At 43.3% G+C, this 19,573-nt stretch overlaps 1 protein-coding gene across 1 annotated transcript in view; it reads right to left on the bottom strand.

The window, feature by feature from the left end:
- MTTP (microsomal triglyceride transfer protein) overlaps positions 1–18,438 on the bottom strand; it is a 51,464-nt gene extending 33,026 nt beyond the window's left edge. Inside the window, exons 1-7 of the mRNA XM_063135923.1 lie at positions 18,290–18,438; positions 11,915–12,102; positions 9,719–9,862; positions 5,915–6,022; positions 4,269–4,385; positions 2,551–2,690; positions 1,249–1,399 (exon numbers count right to left, since the gene is read on the bottom strand). Of these exons, the coding sequence (XP_062991993.1) occupies positions 1,249–1,399; positions 2,551–2,690; positions 4,269–4,385; positions 5,915–6,022; positions 9,719–9,862; positions 11,915–12,102; positions 18,290–18,350 (909 nt within the window). The 5' untranslated portion in view covers positions 18,351–18,438. The remainder of the gene's footprint in view (positions 1–1,248; positions 1,400–2,550; positions 2,691–4,268; positions 4,386–5,914; positions 6,023–9,718; positions 9,863–11,914; positions 12,103–18,289) is intronic.
- Between the last annotated feature and the right edge of the window lie 1,135 nt (positions 18,439–19,573).

Genomic DNA, 19,573 nt, shown 5'->3' with positions numbered 1-19,573 from the left:
ATTTTTCCCTTTTCTTTTTGACTAGCCATGTGTTTTATAGCATTCTTAAGCCAGCCATGCTGACAGGGGAATGGTGGGAGTTGTAGGAGATTTTTCTGTCTAAACATGTGTAGGCTTATGCCTTAAAGCAGATCACCATGTGACTAATAAAACAGAACAACTTGCTGTGGTTCCTTGCTATGGAATAGTGAACTTTTCTAAGTTGCCCTGATTGCCACACAAAATTTTAAAAAGACTGAAAATGTCAGTGTTTTGTCATTACAAATCCCTTGCATTCTGCTTAACTTTAATTTCTTTTCAAGGAATGCTACTTACTGGCCTACTTTAATTTGGGGGAGAGGGAGGGAACATGGTGCCCACAGGCACCAAAGACACCTTCCAGAGACCTTTTTTTGGCACCCAACAAGGTACCATACATACCCTGAACACTTTGGGGGGGGGTTTACAAATATTAATACATTTAATTAAGAGACACAGCATGTACACCTATCTATGGGCGGTGATCCAGAATGGGAGAGGGCTTTTCTACATGAAGCCTTTAACCCACTATTTACCAAGGCTTCTCTTTCCAGATTCTTTGCAGGATTAAGGTGGGCTCCTTTACACGTGTAAAGGATTCTTCAGGATTAAGATCGGTTCCTTTACACGTGTTTCCCCCTGGGATTCTCTTTCTCTTCCTTTCCTTATGTTCCATTACACAAGCATTCGGTGGTGCTGTGGTACAGCAGAATTGTGCAATTGCACAAGGCTTTATCCCGCCATTCACAAACTTTCCTCGTTAGAAAAAAACCCTGCTAAAATGGTTACAACGCACGGGAGAGGCCCTGGAGGATGACAGTGTCATGTAAATGATCCGCAAACTAACATAAGTGAGGAATTGTGAGCGCACATAAAGGCCTTCTGTAGAAAGGCTTAGAGAAAAAGTTAGGAGAGACTGAGCTGGCTGTCAGAGGAGGATGCAGTGGGAGAGAAGAAGAGTTTCCTTCTGGGAACTAGGTTTCTGTTGGCACAGAAAACTGTGGGTTCAAAGGAATTGTTTAATGTGTTGGGGCTCAGACCCCTGCTCTGCCTTGTGCTCAGTTCTTTAGGCAGGTTGTTTGTTCTTTGTGACTAGCCCTGCTTCTCATGGAAGTCATTTTGTAGTGATGCCCAGGACAGTTTTTCAAAATGCCAAATGTGCCCATGGAGCCAAAACGTTTGCCTAGCCCTGATTTAAGGTATACATATCTTGACCTTCTATTTGCTTACCGAGGGACAATTTTTGCATTCATCTGAGACAGGCTCTGCCACGAGAGAAATTGCAACGTAATTCGAATCCAGAGCTTTGATAATGCTAGCAGCTTGCTTCCCAGCCATCTCTCTTGGGCCAGCTTCTGTTGACTTCAGTTCCAGTTTCTGCCTAAATTTGCACATGTTGAAAAGCAGCTTTAAATCTGGTTTGCATTTTGAATGCATACTTAAGCCCACAGGCATATCCCAGTGCCAGCCTATTCAGTAGCTTATCATTACTGCATGCTTTACTTCATATCAGCATCTCTAGATAAGGACTTGCAAGACTTTCACATCTAAGTAATCTATAGCTGGGTTATGGTCTCAGGCAGGGGCTGTATTTATTCTAAGTCCACATCATACAACTGAGGAAGAATTCTATATTGGATAAAGCAGCAGCACGTTGAGAAATTCAGCTTTAAAATAAAATAAAGAACTCTCTGGGTAGTACCCAGTGTTAGTCCTACATAGAGTAGAACCATGGAACCATGGAAATGAACGGGACTTAAGTTGTGATGAATTTAAGTCTCATTCATTTCAATGGATCTATTCTGTAAGGCTAAGGGCTCATCTACACCATGCAGGATATTGCACTATGAAAGTGGTATGAAAGTGGTATATAAAAGGCAGGAGCCACACCAAGCAGAATATTGAGGTATGAATGCAGTATATGGTATGTGTCAATGGGCCCCAAGAGTTAACAGTGCTCTTCAATACCACTAAAAAGCAGTAGTGTGGCTCCTGCCTTTAATATACTACTTTCATGCTGCAATATCTTGCTTGGTGTAGATGAGGCCTAACATTGGATAACTACCCTTTAGCTCTGAGAGATCACACAGATCTTTAAACTGTGACATGGATTATGACATTTATCCAACATATTGAACAAAAACAGGACATGCAAGGAATGTAGAATGATGAAAGCAATAATATAAAATACGTTAACCTACTTTCACTTTCATAATACACTAAATAGTTTTCAAAGGGCTTTGCTTCTTTGTTTTGAATTATAGCACATAAGCTATTAATAAAAGGCACCAAGCTGCCCATAAAAGCATAATAGCTTGGGTTTAGAGTGCTTCCAGATGAGGCTTTTATCCTGTAATTGCTTGCTCTTCCTCAAACACAGAATTTTACAGAGGTCCAGACGTCGTCATCTTCCATTTATAACTTTTCCATGTTTTCCCACTGTCTCTTCCATTTTTTTCTTACAAAGAAAATATCTGTTACGTTGCTAGCCATTAAGCAATTTCTGCAAAATAATCAAACAAGCCACCTTACTTTGAAACCACTTTTGCTTCAATTTCTCTCTGAATGTTCACATTCAAAACATGGTTTTCTTCTGCCCAGACAGATTTAATAAACGTGTCCTCCAGCACATAAATGGTGGCCGAAGTGGATTTTTTGCTGACGTCTAAAAGCTGAAAAATAATTTTGCAAAGATCAGTAAATTCAAAAATAAAACCAGCTCTTAACTCCTTAAAAAAGCATTTTTACTGATATGCTGGATATATACTAGGGCATGGCTGGACAATGTGGAACCCATGGAGTCATCCAGTGAAATCAATTAGCAGTAGCTTCAAGATTAACAAAAGAATCACAAGCTGAATATGAGCCAACAGTGTGATGTGGCTGCGAAAAAGCAAATGCTATTTTGGGATGCATTAATAGAAGTATAGCTTCCAAATCACGTGAGGTACTGGTTCCTCTCTATTCGGCCCTGGTTAGGCCTCATCTTGAGTATTGCATCCAGTTCTGGGCACCACACTTCAAGAAGGATGAAAACAAGCTAGAGGGGGTTCAGAGGAGAGCAAAGATGATCAGTGGTCTGGAAACAAAGCTCTAAGAGGAGAGACTGAAAGAACTACGCATGTTTAGCCTTGAGAAGAGAAGGCTGAGACACATGCTAGCACTCTTCAAATACTTGAAAGGTTGTCACACAGGAGGGCCAGGATCTTTTCTCGATCATCCCAGAGTGCAGGCTATGGGTTCAAGTTACTGGCTGGACATCAGGAAAAACTTCCTGACTGTAAGAGTAGTACAACAATGGAAACAATTAGCTAGGGAGGTGGTGGGCTCTCCCACACTAGAGGCATTCAAGAGGCAGCTTGACAGCCATCAGTATGCTTTAAGGTGGATTCCCGCATTGAGCGGGGGGGGGGGGGGGGAATCAATGGCCTTAGAGGCCTCTTCCAACTCTTCTATTCTATGATTCTAAGTATCATCATAGTATCAACATAGAGAATTGATTGCCACAACTTAGGTTGATGTCTTCTAGCTTTTGTGACTTAAAAAATGATTATGCAAGTTGATGGTGGATAACTAATATAACTTGGGTCTGATTGCCAAAAAACAACAACAACAACAACAACAACAACAACGGTGGGGTGGTGGTGGAAGCATGTAGCGACTTTATTTATTTATTTGCCAAATCCTGGAAACAAACAGGATGCTCAGGTAGCTCCTGCAGGTACCTGGCTGGCCATAGCTGAAGATAAAGTGCAGGCTTAGGGGATCATTGGTGCCCTTGAGAGCAACACAGAAGCTGCAACAAGAGCAGAATCACAGAATAGTCCCCGACTTTTTTATATCGGATCTTCAGGGGAAAGTCCTGGGATGTGTCCGCAGTGGCTTCTGCATCATGTAAACAACACAGCGCCACTGCACAACCCCCTTGGGGCTTTCCCCTCGTATAGACACCCGTGGGAAGATGGATCCTCAGACTGACTCAGGCCATAGCTAGACCTAAGGTTTATCCCTGGATCGTCCAGGGGTCAAACCTGTTCATCTAGGTGACACACAGGGGATCCAGTACTCAGGCAGGGGTGAACCCTGGATGATCCCAGGATAAACCTTAGGTCTAGCTGTGGCCTTAGTGTAAAACAGTATTTAATACCCCAATCCAATATCAGCTGTATAATTAGGATATATTTTTTTGTGTGTTCTATAGTTTGACATTACGACAGCAATGTGCATAGAAGATATTAACCATACTGTACCTGACTGTGGCTGGTAAAACCTGTCCGTTCTAATCTGCAAGTGCTCAGGGCTTTAATTTTAGTGACTTGAGTTTCTCGAGCCTGATAAGTCACATTGCATCTTCCACTGACATCCACCTAGAGAACAGATGACCAAAATGTATTTCATTTATTTATTTATTTGGTTTTTATTTGTTTGTTACATCTATATCCTGCTTTTTCGTCTGAGGAGCCCAAACCAGTATCCGTGATCCTCTTCTTCTAGATTTTATCCTAACAACAATCCTGTGAGGTGGGTTAATCTGAGAGTCTGTGACTGGCCCAAAGTCAACCAATGAGCTTCATGGCTCAGTGAGGACGTGAACCCGGTCTTCCCCAGTCCCAGTTCAACATTCTAACCACTACACCACATTGCTCTCTTATCTTATCACATTGGAGCATTGATGGCTGCCTGGGCCAGAATGCCAAGGCCAAACTACATATGATATCTGCTGCAAAGGGCGGGCAGAATAGCATCATGTAAACAGCTCCTGAAGTGGAGGGAATTTCCATTGCATTGCAACAGGGGAGGAAAGGGTTAAAATTCCCTTCCATACCTGCTGCAATCCCAATAATTATCAGCCCCCTCCCCCATGCCTTAAATGCAAAGACACCTTTAGCTTGGTCCTCAGTAAAACACTCAAAAACATTGGAAGGAGGCATGGCTGTATCTAGGCCTGGACAACCTCCATAAATGTCCAAGCTCTGTTTAAAGCAGTGGAGGCTGGTGGCTCCAATTTCTGTGAGGCTGTGTATCCATTTTGGCTTTCAGTCAGAACAAGTCAGAATTCTAAAGATGCTATCCAAGGCACTGAACCATATCTCCAAAATAGGTTCAGCACCTTGGATGGCTCCTTTAGAGTTCTGGCTGATTCTGACTGATACACAGCCCCACCGAAATCGGAGCCAGCAGCCTCCACTGGTCTAAAGATAAAAACCCAAAGAAGGGACAGAAGAGGCCTTGAAGTGGCCCATCTAGGTTGACCATATGAAAAGGAGGACAGGGGCTGTTGCATCTTTAACAGTTGTATTGAAAAGGGAATTTCAGCAGGTGACAATTGTATGCATGCAGCCCCTAGTGAAATGCCCTCTATATCGCAACAATTAAAGCTGCAGGAGCCCTGCCTAGCGTGACCAGATACAGAAAAGGGCAGGGCTCCTGCAGCTTTCACTGTTGTGATGAAGAGGGGATTTCACCAGGGGCTGCATGCATACAATTGTCACCTGCTGAAATTCCTTTTTCTATACAACTGTTAAAAGATACAGCAGCCCCTGTCCTCCTTTCCATATGGTCACCCTAGGCCCATCAACAATTAGCACCTGAGCAGCAGACTGAGCAGGTACACAAGTCACCTGGTCACAGTCTTCCCCACTATGGTGAATCGATTAATTTCTAATTTAAATTATAATAGTTATTTCTAAATTTGAATCTACATGTATAAATTATCATATGGCTATTTGATTAAATGTGGCGTCCTCTTTTGCCATCTTTTTTCATGCTGTATGTCCTTTTTTCGGGGGGGGAAGGCAATGTGCTAATGGCCCCTTTAGTCAAAAGGGCACACAAATGTCACTATGTCAGCCTTGCCCATTTGAGATAGCTTAGCTTGCATGACATTGTACGGTACCTCACGGGCAGCCCCCGAGTTCATCTGTATCTGGAACAAGCTAGCCAGTCCTCTCTTGAGATTCTGAATAAGAGCAGGTTCGTTTTCATAGGAATAGAAGTTTTTAATCTGGGCAGGGAAATAGAGAGTAAAAGAAACAACAATATGTAATAAGCGGAAGGTTTAGCTTGAAAATCGACTTCCAGAATTCAGGCCTAATTACATCATCTGATTACAAGCAACTTCAGATGATGATGATGATGATGATGAGCAATATTCCATTTAGATGTGCCTAAACCGGCACAAAACACAAGAACAGAAATACAAGAGCAGCAAAGCACATCAAAGCACCACTACAATAAACCAATTCATTTTAAAGCATAAATATAGCAATCCAAATAAACCATAGCTCGTTTTAATCATACTAACATACTAGCATTTAAAATTTATCATAAAACCAGTCATTAAAACACAACAGCAATTGGTGTTGTTGTTTTTAATCACTTCTTGAAATTCTGGGCAGGATCCAAGGGTGTGCAGTATTGATGTTGCTCTAGCAGAAACAAACAGGAAATTTACTGTGCTAGCAAGTGCTATTGACATTGTGGAAGCAGTGATTTCTGCTAGTGCAACATCAATAGCGCTAGCAGCAGCACATCCATGGCTCCTTTCAACAGAAGCCAGAGTCAGATGAGATAAATATTCCCATGAAGTCAGACACACATAAATAATATAATTAGCAGCCAGTTCCTCAAAAGTGTCAAGTGCAGGAAATAGCAGTCAGCTTTCTTACAAATGTTAATATAAAACATGCTGAATGCAAAGCTATCTAAGGAATAAATCTTGGATTTTCTTTGGGTGGAAGAAAATACAAGATTTATTCATTGTTAGAGCACATCTTTTGCTTGAAGAGGAACCCTAGGTTCAATTTCTGGCATCTCTGGTTCAAAAAAGAACAAGTGATAGAATGATCTCTGCTTAAGCCCTTGGAGAGCTCCGATTGGTCAGGGAAAAAACCCACATCCTTACTGAGGTTTCTTATTCTGGAGACTTGCGACGTTTGTGACTGGCTCTTTTAGATAGTGACCGCGTGATTTTGAACTGAAAACTTCCCCTCTCAGCAATGCTATTAAGTTTAATGAGACATTGCCATCTAGTGGTGGAATTATAGCACTATGCCATCTTTACATGCTGGGGACATCCCGCGATTATTTGGGATTATTTTAAATACTGCATTCTCTCTGGGGGGGGTTTAAAAATGAGATTACCAGGGGAATGTGCGAGAGATGTCCTGGAGGTTGATAGTGTCATGTAAAGGGCCCGCAAACTATATGAGCAATTTATTGCACTACATGAGCATGCAATAAATCTCTCATGTAGAAAAGCTCCTAGTGGGCTAGACAGAGAAATCATAAGGCAGCTTTCAATGTTCCTGTTTTCAGACTCTAATAATGTTTGCGCGAAAACTAATCTTGAGAGATGATAGAGAATTGACCTTCCACTCTCACATTTTGTGGAGATTCCTCTATCATCATCCCAGCAGAAATGTAAAGGTAGCATATATCTTGCACTTTAACCTAAGCTATAAGCACACAAAATGAACAGTAGCAAAATTAAGGGCATTGAGACGTGTCAGACACAGCGTGATCTTTGAACTGCCAGACAATACGGCTGTATCTGAACTTAAGGCAAGACAAGACTTTGACCCTTCAACTAGTACTCAGAGAGTTGCAATCTGCACGGCTCCCCAACCCACGCACTCTGCCACCACTTTACAAACCACGATGGCAATAAACATGTTATCTGACTGGAGCACCCCACTGCTAAATCGGCGCATTGTTTTGACATTGTAACTACGTCCTCCGGAATTTCAGTAAAGCTGCAACCTGTGGGATGCAACTGGAGAAAAATTGTATTGCTGTGTTGCTTCAAGGATGGACAAAAGCTTCTTTTTTCAAACTCACTACCCCTGACATGCCATCTCTCTATTGCAGCTGCTCAGCAGCTGACTTGATTTCCATCAATGGTGCAACATCACAAGTTGTGTGTTGGCTCGCCAGCCTTCGATGCAGCACTTTTCCTTAACACAACATATCAGGACATTATGGCTGGCTCACATCTTGGAGTAAATGGCAGCTTCTTGGCTGATTGTGTGTAGGGACAAAGCAGGGAGTAACAGATAGAGAGGGGATCTGATCCTACTTGAATGGACAGAGAGTACTGCAGGATGTAAGAGAGATACCGGATATCTCTACATTAAGCAACCCCGCCCCCACAAAACCCTGCATCTTTACCATGGCTTTCTGCTTTCAGGTTCTTTGCAGTATTAGGATGGTCTTCTTTATACGGCAGACACATGGGGTTTAAATCAAGGGGGCGCTTCCTTCCCTCCCTCCCTGGCATGTGTGCAAAGGAGAGGGAGGGAATCTTGTTTTTGTCACTGAGCTTGTGCTGTACTGTTTCCTTGCAACCCTCAAGAAAGCCAGGACTTACTTCTGAGTAGATGCATGATTGTGCTTTAAGTCTGCAACCCTAGGCAGAGTTACTTGGGAGTAAGCCCCATTGAACAAAATGGGACTTACTTCTGAGTAGACATAAGATCGACCTGTAAGTCTATAACCCTCAGCACAGTTACTTAGGATTAAGCCCCACTGAACTTATATGGATGCTCTTGGTGGGGTGGGGGGTCAGATCTGTCTTCCTTTGTTCCAGGGAGGCATTTTACCTTCTTCTCCCTCCAATCAAAGACACAGAAAGTCCTTCTTCAGCAAGTTCGTAGCGCAACGCCAGCTTTACACGCTGCCAGTTTCATGCCATTAAGGGTTTCTTCCAGCTTATTTCTAATCTTTTTGAAAATGGGATATGGAGTCGGGGGGAGGCACAGGAATTGCCCTGGCTGTTGACAACGTCATGTAATCTACCCACAAACTTCCATGAGTGGCTAGTCACTCGTTTAGAGAAGCCCACCATCTCCTAAGTAGAAGGGAGGCTCATGAGAAATCTGAACCTTTGAAAGTAGGACTGTGTGGGGAAAAACACACGACAACTCATAGAACAGGCATAGAGAAAAGTTGGCATATTATCTCTTGCGACATATTATCCTAAATGATGTTCAGTGCCATAGCAATTGCATGAACAACTCCCCCGATCCCTGACCATTGGCCATTCGGCTGGAACTGATGGGGGTTATAGTTTAAGATGTCTGGCTGGCACCAGGGGGGGATCTACACTACTGCTTTAAAGCGCTTTATAGCAGTTTTGACGACTGTTGGGGCCCAGGACACACTGCATATACAGTTTTCAAAACGTTTTCAAAGTGCTTTAAAGCGCTTTAAAAACAGTTGTGTAGATCCCCCCCCCCCAGGTTGCCTAAGAATCAGGTGCAGACAGGCCTACTTTTTCCCGTCCTGTTGTCTCTTGATATTTCCCCCCTCCCATTGTCCTTGAAAAGTTCAGCCTGTCTTCACTATGGGCTGTATTTTTTGAGGCAAGACATCTTCAGTGGACACCCTCTCTCAGCGAGACTCCCTTCTGATTGTTACTAGCTGCTATTGCTCCTCATCCTCTTTCTTCTCATTGCCACCACTTCCTCGCAGGCTCTTTGCCTATCAAGCAACCAAGTGGGCAGCATCTACTGCTTCTCTTCTCTGGACCAGAGCAAGAGGCAAGTGAATAAGCAGGTTGCAACAGCGAAGAGGAGGAACAACTTCAGGAGGTCTTGTCAGTGGGCTCTTGCTGGGGTGTCGGACCTCGGCAAATGCCCAGCCATGCAAATCGTTGATGACGATCCTGCTTAAAATAAAGGTTCCTCAACCACCCCCTTACCTTTCCGCGAGTCCATTGCAGAACTATGGGCCTTTTTAAAGCACCCAGATGCTCTTTTCCAATTACTTTGTCCATATTCTTCCCTTTAAAAATGTTTTTCCCTGCAGGGCGCTCATAGACGTTTTCAACCGTTACATCTGTGATCTGGAAAAGCAAAAGGGGAGAAACAAAATGAAGATACCTATTGTGCATTGGCAGGGGGAACATTACCTAACAGGATTTTAATTGCTCTCTCCCTGCCCCTTGCATTTCTGATATGCATCTTCCAGTATCCCTGTACGGCGCTTGTAGATTTTGAAAACCATGGTGTAACCTGGAGTTTCTATTATTGTCATGTCTTTGCAAGCTTTTGGATACAGATCACTTCTGACATGGCTAGCTCAAGTCATTTTCCTGCTGGACAAAATGGCCCCTCCACCCATTCCATGTACAAAAGCCAACCAGACTTGAATCTTGCTTACTGGCAATTTAATCTTCCTTTCCTTGTACTGATGCCAGCTCCATTGCACCCAAAGGGAGCAGGCTAGCTTAGGACATGGGTCGGAAGAAGGTAGATGAGATCTACTGGGAGATCTCTGGCTGATTTGAAGTAGATCGGCGGGGATTTCTGACTCCCAATTGTTTTAACTCTAGGCAGTGCCGGCTCCAGGTTTTTGAAGGCCCTTGGGCAAGACACCTTCAATGTCCTCCCTTCCTCAGCAAGTCTACCTTCTATCTGCCATTATCACTAACTGGTATTGACCCTCCTCCATCTCTTTCTCATCACTGCTACCATTTGCTTGCTAAACAGGCAGAGAGCAGGCCTCTCCTGCTCCTCCTTCTCACCACCACCATTGTCTGGGCCAGAGCAAGAGGCAGGTGAATGGGCAGGTTGCCATGGTGAAGAAGAGGAGGAGTAACTTCAGGGGGCTCTTGTTAATGGACCCCTGCTGTCTATGGGCCCTTGGCAGGTGCCCAACCATGCCTACCCGTGATGCCGTCCCTGATTGTTGCCAGGCTAGTCTCTGTCCTTTCAGCAGAAGAAGTGAAGGGGGGCTCTACCAGGGCACAGCTCTACGCGCAGATGGTCTTCCATGCAATCCGGAACCCTAGAAGATCCTGCATCATGGATATTGTACCTTTTTCAGCCTGAGGGCCAAAGGTGGGCTGGGCCAATGGTAAAACGGACATGGCCAAAAGACCAGCACATTGGAGCTTAAAGTTCTTCCTGGGCATGTCATCCTTTTAGAATGGGGGGAAATCAGCACAAAAGCAGGGGAAATACCAAACAACCAGGAGGAAAGGGGAAAGTGGGGGAAGTGTTGTGGTCATCTGGGGGACCCTGGGGGGCTGGATTGGGACCATGAGGTTTAACTGGCATACAGCTTTACACTACAGAGGCACGGTGGGTGGTATGGCTCAGCGGGCGCCCACTTCCAGTGCATGCCACCACCAGCTCAACCAGAAGACATCACAGCCAAGGCAGAAATGGCTTGACATGACAGTGGCTGGACACCTGAGAATGAGCTGCCCTCTTGGCACCTGCACAAAGAGCAGAGGCAGCTGGCCAGGAGGTTTTCTGTAGCAATGAGGGCAGCAAAGTCAGGGAAGGCAAAGGGAAAGACTCAGGCAGAAGTGCCAGTGGAGCAGCAATTTGGCTGGCCACTCTCCCAAGAACTCACCACTCTCTGGGAAGGGCTGCAGTTGCCCTGCAGCAAGCCAAAACCATAGAGGTACTATACTGGGGTCTCTGAGTACCAGAAGAGAGTTTTCCTGAAGTGCTGAGGGACACAGAGGTTGTATCAGGCAATCCTAACAAAATTCACTGCAGCTCAAAAGTCCCAGTGATGAACTAGGCCTCTGGACCCCGTCCTAAGGATGCTTGGCATCCTGAATGCTTAGGAGGGCACCTTAAGTTTAAACACAGCACATACGTTCTATATTTACCGCTTACCTGTAGAGGCAGAAAGTGTCATCTTAATTCTTTGTTCCGCATTACACGGGCTTTATTTTTTTTCTCAGCTTTCCCCAAACTGATACCCTCCAGATGTTCTGGACTTCAGCTTCCAGCATTCCTAACCATTGGCCATGCTGGCTGGGGCTCATAGCAGTTGTCGTCCAAAACATCTGGAGAGCACTAGGTTGGGGTAGGTTGTCTCCCATAAACCACTGAACAGAAAATGTGTATAATATGTCATTTCGTGCCGAATTGCCTACCGCGATTTTGATCAGCTGATCGTCGTCGTTACTGGGATTCCTCCATACTAAGTTGACATCCACTCCAGATGAAAGGCGGAAGCCTGCACTCTCCTGGGGCAAATCTTTTAGCCTGTTGATAAGCACTTCTGTGGAGTAGGTGAACTTATATAACTTGTCATTGTTTATTCGTGGACCAGTATTGTGACCTATGTGGAAAAAAGAAATGTGAAGAGCATATTGTCAATGATGATTATTCCCAGAGTGCAGGACACGGAATAATGGGATCAAGTTACAGGAAGCCAGATTGTGGCTGGACATCAGGAAAAACTTCCTGACTGTTAGAGCAGTATGGCAATGGAACCAATTACCTAGGGAGATTGTGGGCTCTCCCATACAAGAGACATTCAGGATGCAGCTGGACAGCCATCTGTCAGGGATGCTTTAAGGTGGATTCCTGCATTGAGCAGGGGGATGCTCAATGGCCTCATAGGCCCCTTCCAACTCTCCTATTCTATGATTCTATGATCGTAAATCCAAACAGCCCGCCATATTCTCATAAGAAGATAAGAAGAGCCATGCTGGATGAGACCAAGGATCCACACAGTCAGCATTCTGTTCACATAGCGGCCAAACAGCTGTCCACAGGATGGCTATGTGCTACCTCCAGTATCAGAGGCAGTAAGCCTATATACACCAGTTGCTGGAGAACATGGGCAGGAGGGTGCTGATGCACTCGTATCCTGCTTGTGGGTTCCTAGTCAACAGCGGGTTGGCCACTGTGTGAATAGAGTGCGGGGCTAGATGGACCCTTGGTCTGATCCAGCATGGCTCTTCTTATGTTCTTAAACCCATAAGTAGGACATAAGCGTAACAACACCTTCCTGCCAAAGTTCTTCACCAAGTTCTTCTCGCTCTCAAGCATTGCTTAAAAATTAGATATGAAACAGCTCAAGACCACTTCCTGGACACATATACCCCTATAGCAGGGCTGGGAAATCCCAGGCTCACAGACTAGACCTAAGGTTTATCCCAGTAGCTAGACCTAAGGTTTATCCCAGGATCATCCCGGGTTTGTCCCTGCCTGAGCGCTGGATACCCTGTGTGTCACCTAGATGAACAGGTTTGACCCCTGGACGATCCAGGGATAAACCTTAGGTCTAGCTATGGCCAATATCTGGCCCTCTGAGGATTCTCCAGGTAGCCGCGTTCCTTTTCCCTAGCCACATCCCCTTTCCCTTGACCCCCAATCATTGGGTGGTTTCCCAGCATTTCCATTTTGTGTGTGCGCACTCCACTGCTTTATAATGGTTTATAATGGTATTGACAACTGTTGGGACCCATGACACATTCCATATACCGTTTTCAAACCACTTTCAAAGCGTTATATCCTACTTGGTGTAGATCTGGCTTTATAGTCAATGGATGAGGATGATGCAGTAGCGCTCACACAGCAACTGTCTATATGCCTTATTTGCCCTGTGGGGGCTGTGTAATAACGCTGTGTCGGTTATAGGATGCAGCCACCAATTCACAATGACCACAGGGCTTTTCCCCGAAGCTGCGAATTTAAAAAGTCAGGGACTTTCCCTGACATTTTGCTTTGAAGAGAGGTCACCACAGCCCTTCCACCGTGTGACTTCACTTCGACATCAAGCTGGGAGCGTTCCAGGTCAGATGGTGACTCCTGATAGGTTGCCAGAAGAACAGGAAAGCCGGCAAGAGGGCAGGGCCTGGGCCTGATAGTCATCGGAAAGCCCGCGCTCCCTCCTGCCATGGGGATTTCCCACCCCCACCCTGCAGCAGCAATACCACAGGGTTTTACGAGGAAGGAGTGGCAAAGCAGCGCTGTGAAGACACACATCCCATTTCACATATCACAGATCCCTGTTGAGCCTGCCTCCACACATTCTTCTTCACCTGCTGCATTCTGTATTCATTTACTCCTCTCTAAGAGCCTCTCCCCACGCTCTCTTCTGAAGCACTCTGTTAGTAAACTGACCGTAAGTTTCCTTTCTATTGAAACGGAAGAACGTTGAATCAAATGTTTAACCTCATCTGATTGTACTTCTTAAAATAGTGGCAACTCAGACACATTCAGCAACACTTATCCCTCAATAGATGGTTTGAAAGGTATCCATGGCTCCTCGTCGTGATGGCTGTATATTAATAGCCATTGTGGCATTACTAATATTAACTCCAGTATCAGAGAAAATAGGCCACTCAGTACCAGTTGCTGGGGAATGTACGTAGGAGGGTTCCACTGTGTTCATGTCCTGCTGTGGGCTTCCGACGGGCATCTAGTTGGCTACTTTGGGAACAGAATTCTGGACTATATAGGCCTTTGGTCTGATCCAGCATATCTGTTCTTATCTTCATATTCCTCCACTCTTTGTGAGCTTTGAAGCTGAACATTGGTATAGGCTCAAATTTCCCCCCAAATATCAAGCATCTTTATTCAAATGCTTGTGACATTTCTAGCCTTTCTTTCTTTCTTTCTTTCTTTCTTTCTTTCTTTCTTTCTTTCTTTCTTTCTAGTCAACTAGACCTCAGGGTGAGGGATTTATTCCCAAATCGTGGCAAAGACAGAGCTTTTCTACACGAGGCTATTTTTAAAAAATCAGCTATATCTACTTTCAATCAATAAACTTGATTGATTGATGATTGATCTACTTTCAGTTTTGCCGCAGAATTGAGATCAGAGCATTACACAAAGGGCATATCCTTTTCACAGTGTGACACTGTGATATAACAGAATGGTGCAAATACACAAAAGGAAATAGAGCTTTCTTTCACTGTCACAATTAAATGCCACATTTTCCCTGCTCAAAAAACAACCAACAAACCAACAAAACAAATCAAAAACCACCTCTCCGAATGTGCTCAATCCTGTGTTGAAACTGAAAGTAGATAAAGTGGATTAACAGGTGATCAACAGTCTCATGTAGAAAAGCTGTTCTATTGTTTTTAATCTTGTAGGGTGCTTTGTGGGACTAATAATAATAAAAAGTGTGATGATAATAATTCCAATTTTAATGCGCAATTAAAAGCAGGCATTAATATATTAGTATCCACTTTGTGGCCATCAGTTATTATATCCAAAAGAATTGCTTGAACTTAAGTTGCTCTCCCCCTCAACTATATACCCTCATTGCAATCATATATCCTTGGGTCTCCCATTTCCATAAATAGTACAAGACTTGGTCTTTAATGCAGTATTTTGATGTATTGACTTAGGGTCAAGTGTGCCTCCGTGATTGAAGGATCTTCCAGGGAGGAGTAGGTCGATACAGCTTGACTTGTAATCCTGTCTATCTGTCATTACGACTATCTATAATTAAATCATGATACCGTATAATACAGAAAGTTATGCTGCCTGAGCTGAGGCAGCTGTCAGGGCCTGTACCTTTTATTAGTACTCTTGGCATGTACCACTAACTGGCTCTAATATTGTAAATGTATACTTGCTGTTTCTTGTAACATTAGATAATTATTTTTAAGCAAAGAAGAACAGCAAGCTATTTATTAGAATATATATATATATATATATATATATATATATATATATATATATTAGTATTAGCCAACGCATAGTCTGCTGTAATTTCACTGAATCAACCCTCAAAAAGTAAAGTTATTATTAAAATATATAGTTAGATAAGAGCATCAGAAGAGCCATGCTGGATCAGATCAAAGACCTATCTAGTCCAGAATTCTGTTCATAAACAGTGGCCCACTAGATGCCCAAAGGAAGCCCACAGCAGAACATGAGTGCAGTGGTACCCTCCTGTCTGTGTTTCTTGACAACTAGTATTCATATAACAGTATGTAATTTGCTAATGTGATCGGGAGCTTTTTTACCCAAGGCTATTAATCTGCTGTATGTACTTTCAGTTTCATTGCAGAATTCAGATCTGAGAACTGTACGAGGAAATCTGCCCACCTCCCTTCCCTGAGCAGCAGACAGATCCTGCCTGGTTCTGCAGCTCCTTTAGGGTTGCCACCTACAAATTCCCCAAGAGAGGAAATGCATCACCAAAAAACAAGAGGAGGAGGAGGAGGAGGAGGAGGAGGAGGAGGAGGAGGAGGAGGAGGAAGGGGTGGGGGTGGGGTGGGAGATGTGCTAATTTATATGTATAGATGCAAAGTTAAAAATAACAACTATACTTTAAACTGAAATACAATACATTTCATGATGGTGTGGAAGACTGTGAGCAGGTGACTACTCCGTCTATTGTCTAGGTGTTTAACTGTTGGTGGGAAATTTCAAGGCCTCTGTTAAATGGAAATGAGGGTGACCTTGAGCATGAGGGTGACCAAATGTAGGGTGACCATATGAAAAGGAGGGCAGGGCTCCTGTATCTTTAACAGTTGTTTTGAAAAGAAAATTTCAACAGGTGTCATTTGTATATATAGGGAACCTGGTGAGATTTCCTCTTCATCACACCAGTTAAAGCTGCAGGTGCCCTGCCTTCTTTTAAATATGGTCACTCTAGTATAGCTCCTGCAGCTTTAACTGTTGTGATGAAGAGGGAATTTCACTAGATGCTGCATGCATACAAATGACACCTGCTGAAATTCCCTTTTCTATGCAACTGTTAAAGATACAGGAGCCCTGTCCTCCTTTTCATATGGTCACCCTCATGCTCAAGAAGATAGCCATCTACTTTTCCATTTAACTGGCAGGCCCAGAGTGTACCTAGATGTTGGAAAAATGGAGTTTCATCCTCTTTCACTTCCCAGAAAGCTTTCATATCACATAGTTGTCACCTTGAGTGAACTCCCATCAGCCTAGCTCACCATTTGGAAAACCTAGCAAATTGTCTACATGGCATTGTTGCGAAAAGCATTTCAGAATGTTCAGCAGCATGGAAGAAATGAAGAAGACAGATGAGCTTTGCTACATTACTAGGGTGGTCCTATGTCCTTCTTTACAGAGGACAGTCCTCTGTTTGATGGGCTGTCAGAGGACAGTCTTTGATATGAAGATAGCCTCTGTTTGAAGAGCTGTCTATTCCAGGTTTAAATCTAAATAACCGTAAGAAGGGAATTGCAATCAATATTTATTTATTTATTTATTTATTACATTTCTATACCGCCCAATAGCCGGAGCTTAGCACCTGGAGAACAGACTGAGCAGGCACACAGGTTACTGGTTATAGTCCTCCTTGCTATAGTGAGATGTGTTTTATTTCTATTTAAATGAAAATATATTTCTAAATTTGCACCTAGCTATACAAATTAGCATATGCAAATTGGTATCCCCTTTTGTCCTCCTTTTGGTGATATGTGGTCACCCTATACACTGCATAATTGGATGTGAATTTTAACCATTCCATTCTTAAAACACCTTCAGATTCAAATGCATTGCAGCCTTCTCTTTTTTAATTTTTTCCCATCATACTCTTGACATGGATTCCGCAAAGTGATTAAAATGAATTCTTAATCAGGAGTATTAGAATAGCATGTTTGAAGTCATGAAAAGTGACATCAGTCAGGAGCTAGTGTCAGACCCTGACTCTGGCCTATTCTACACAAAGCAGGATATTGCACTATGAAAGAGGTATGAAAGAGGTATATGGTATGTGTCAATGGGCCCCAACAGTCGTCAGTGTACTTCAATACTGCTATAAAGCAGCAGTGTGGCTCCTGCCTCTTATATACTGCTTTCACACCACTTTCATAGTGCAATATCCTCCTTGGTGTAGATTAGGCCTCCATCTCCCAATCTCCCTTTCTTTGCAAGGAAACCATAGATACTAACAAGATGAGTTGCTTTACAAAAGCAGGTAGGTGTCGGTTACATTTTGTTTGTGTCAGTTATATGTATTCTCTCTTTGTGTGTGTGTGTGTGTGTGTGTGTGTGTGTGTGTGTGTGTGTGAAGTGATTTGTTCAAATTTGTCCAGGAAGTCAGTGGCAGATTGTGTAATCCAATGAATGTCTCCTCTGAAGTAAATCTTATTGGGTTCAAATCAATGGGGCTTACTCCTATGTAAATGGGTATGTTTACAGCCTATATTAGGAAAAACATTTTTCTAAAACCACTTTGACATAGATCCGTGTTAATAGTGTTGAAACCCAGATCCAGCCTCCCTCATAGGGGACAAATATCAGTTCCACTCATAATATAAATATTTTTCTGGTGTTTTGTTTTGGTCAAACTGCACAAAAGTTGCATCTGACCTGTACAAAATTGAACCTGGTTCACGAGCCACAATTGGTCAACCCACCTATTATCATGTGAAACATAAGGGAAGCTCAAAATGTTCTAGAGATGAAACATCTGCATAAGCATAATCTCTAACATACAATACCTCACCTTCTTGTATCCAAAGACTCAACTCCACATTTATACCAATGTGAACGACAAAAGAAGATCCAAACAAGTAACTTACCTTTCACTGATGCGGAGTATGTGGAAATGATGCATGGGAAAAGTATAGTGAGAAGAATCATGCTTGGTCCTTCCAAGCTGTAAACTACACTGCTATGCAATATTGTGAGGCTCTTGGGAAGTGAACTGCTCAGAACGGAGTGAAGCCTGAAAAGAGAGCTTCTGAATCAGCCACCATAATGTTTATCTAGATGTAGTAAGGGTCAGATTCCAAACTCCACACTTGGGTACTAAGTTCATTGAAGGTCTTTCCAGTTAATTATTAAGGACTGAGGTAACTGGTGGCATTTTGAAATTTTATTGTTCTCCTCCATTTTCATTAATACATATTCAAACACATACTAATACAAGCTGGCCAGTAGCTGATATGTGACTTTTTGTCTAAGTCCCACTAAATATAATAAATGCCACAGGCAAGGAGGTAAACAAATACCCCTCTATGCTTACTGAGCATACTTGATAGAACGTATTCTCACCTCCCTTTACCCCACTCCTCAAATATTTGTCTATTGCTACCACTGATAAAAAGTACAAGCATCCCTCTTATCTCACTCCTTATATCCAAATATCCAAACAGTATTTAGCACATGCTGTGATCTCTGCCCCCAGCAATGCCCACTTGACTGAACTCGGAGGAAAAAAAATCACAGTAAAACCGCACTGTGAAAAAGCGTAGTTTCGAGGGTAGAAGCCCGATGTGGCTACGAGTTGGCAGCTGCATCATATAAACAACACAGCAACACTGAGCAGCCACAACGGGGTGAACAGACAATATATACATCCCTCAAGTCTGTGTTCCTTTTTGTTCTCCTCATTTGGGCAGGACTTCCAGTTATTGAAGAAAACATTATTTTATCTAATAGTTTCCTTAACACTGCTCTTTAATCATGTTGGTGACCTTGGCCAGATCTACACCAAGCAAGATATAAGAGGCAGGAGCCACGTCAAGCAGGATATAGCAGTATGAAAGCAGTCAATGGGCCCCAACAGTGGTCAGTGCACTTCAATACCGCTATAAAGCAGTAGTGTGGCTCCTGCCTCTTATATACCACTTTCATACTGCTTTAATAGTGCTATATCCTGTTTGGTGAAGATCTGGCCCTCCTGGATTTGGTGTTAACTTTCCTGACCTGCAGTATCCATTCTAGATGAGCTTCTAATATTATGGGTTTGAGTAACTTCCAAGCATTTTGGAGAGATTTAATCTTCTTGACTCCCACTTTCAACCTCCTTTTTAGCAGTTCCCTCATTTTAGAGAAGTTTTCTCTTTCGCAGTCAAATGTGA

The sequence above is a fragment of the Elgaria multicarinata genome, chromosome 10 (assembly GCF_023053635.1).
Source record: "Elgaria multicarinata webbii isolate HBS135686 ecotype San Diego chromosome 10, rElgMul1.1.pri, whole genome shotgun sequence".
Classification (NCBI taxonomy): Eukaryota; Metazoa; Chordata; class Lepidosauria; order Squamata; family Anguidae; genus Elgaria; species Elgaria multicarinata.
Note: the sequence above shows the minus strand (reverse complement) of the source record. Positions and strands in the feature narration are given on the sequence as shown.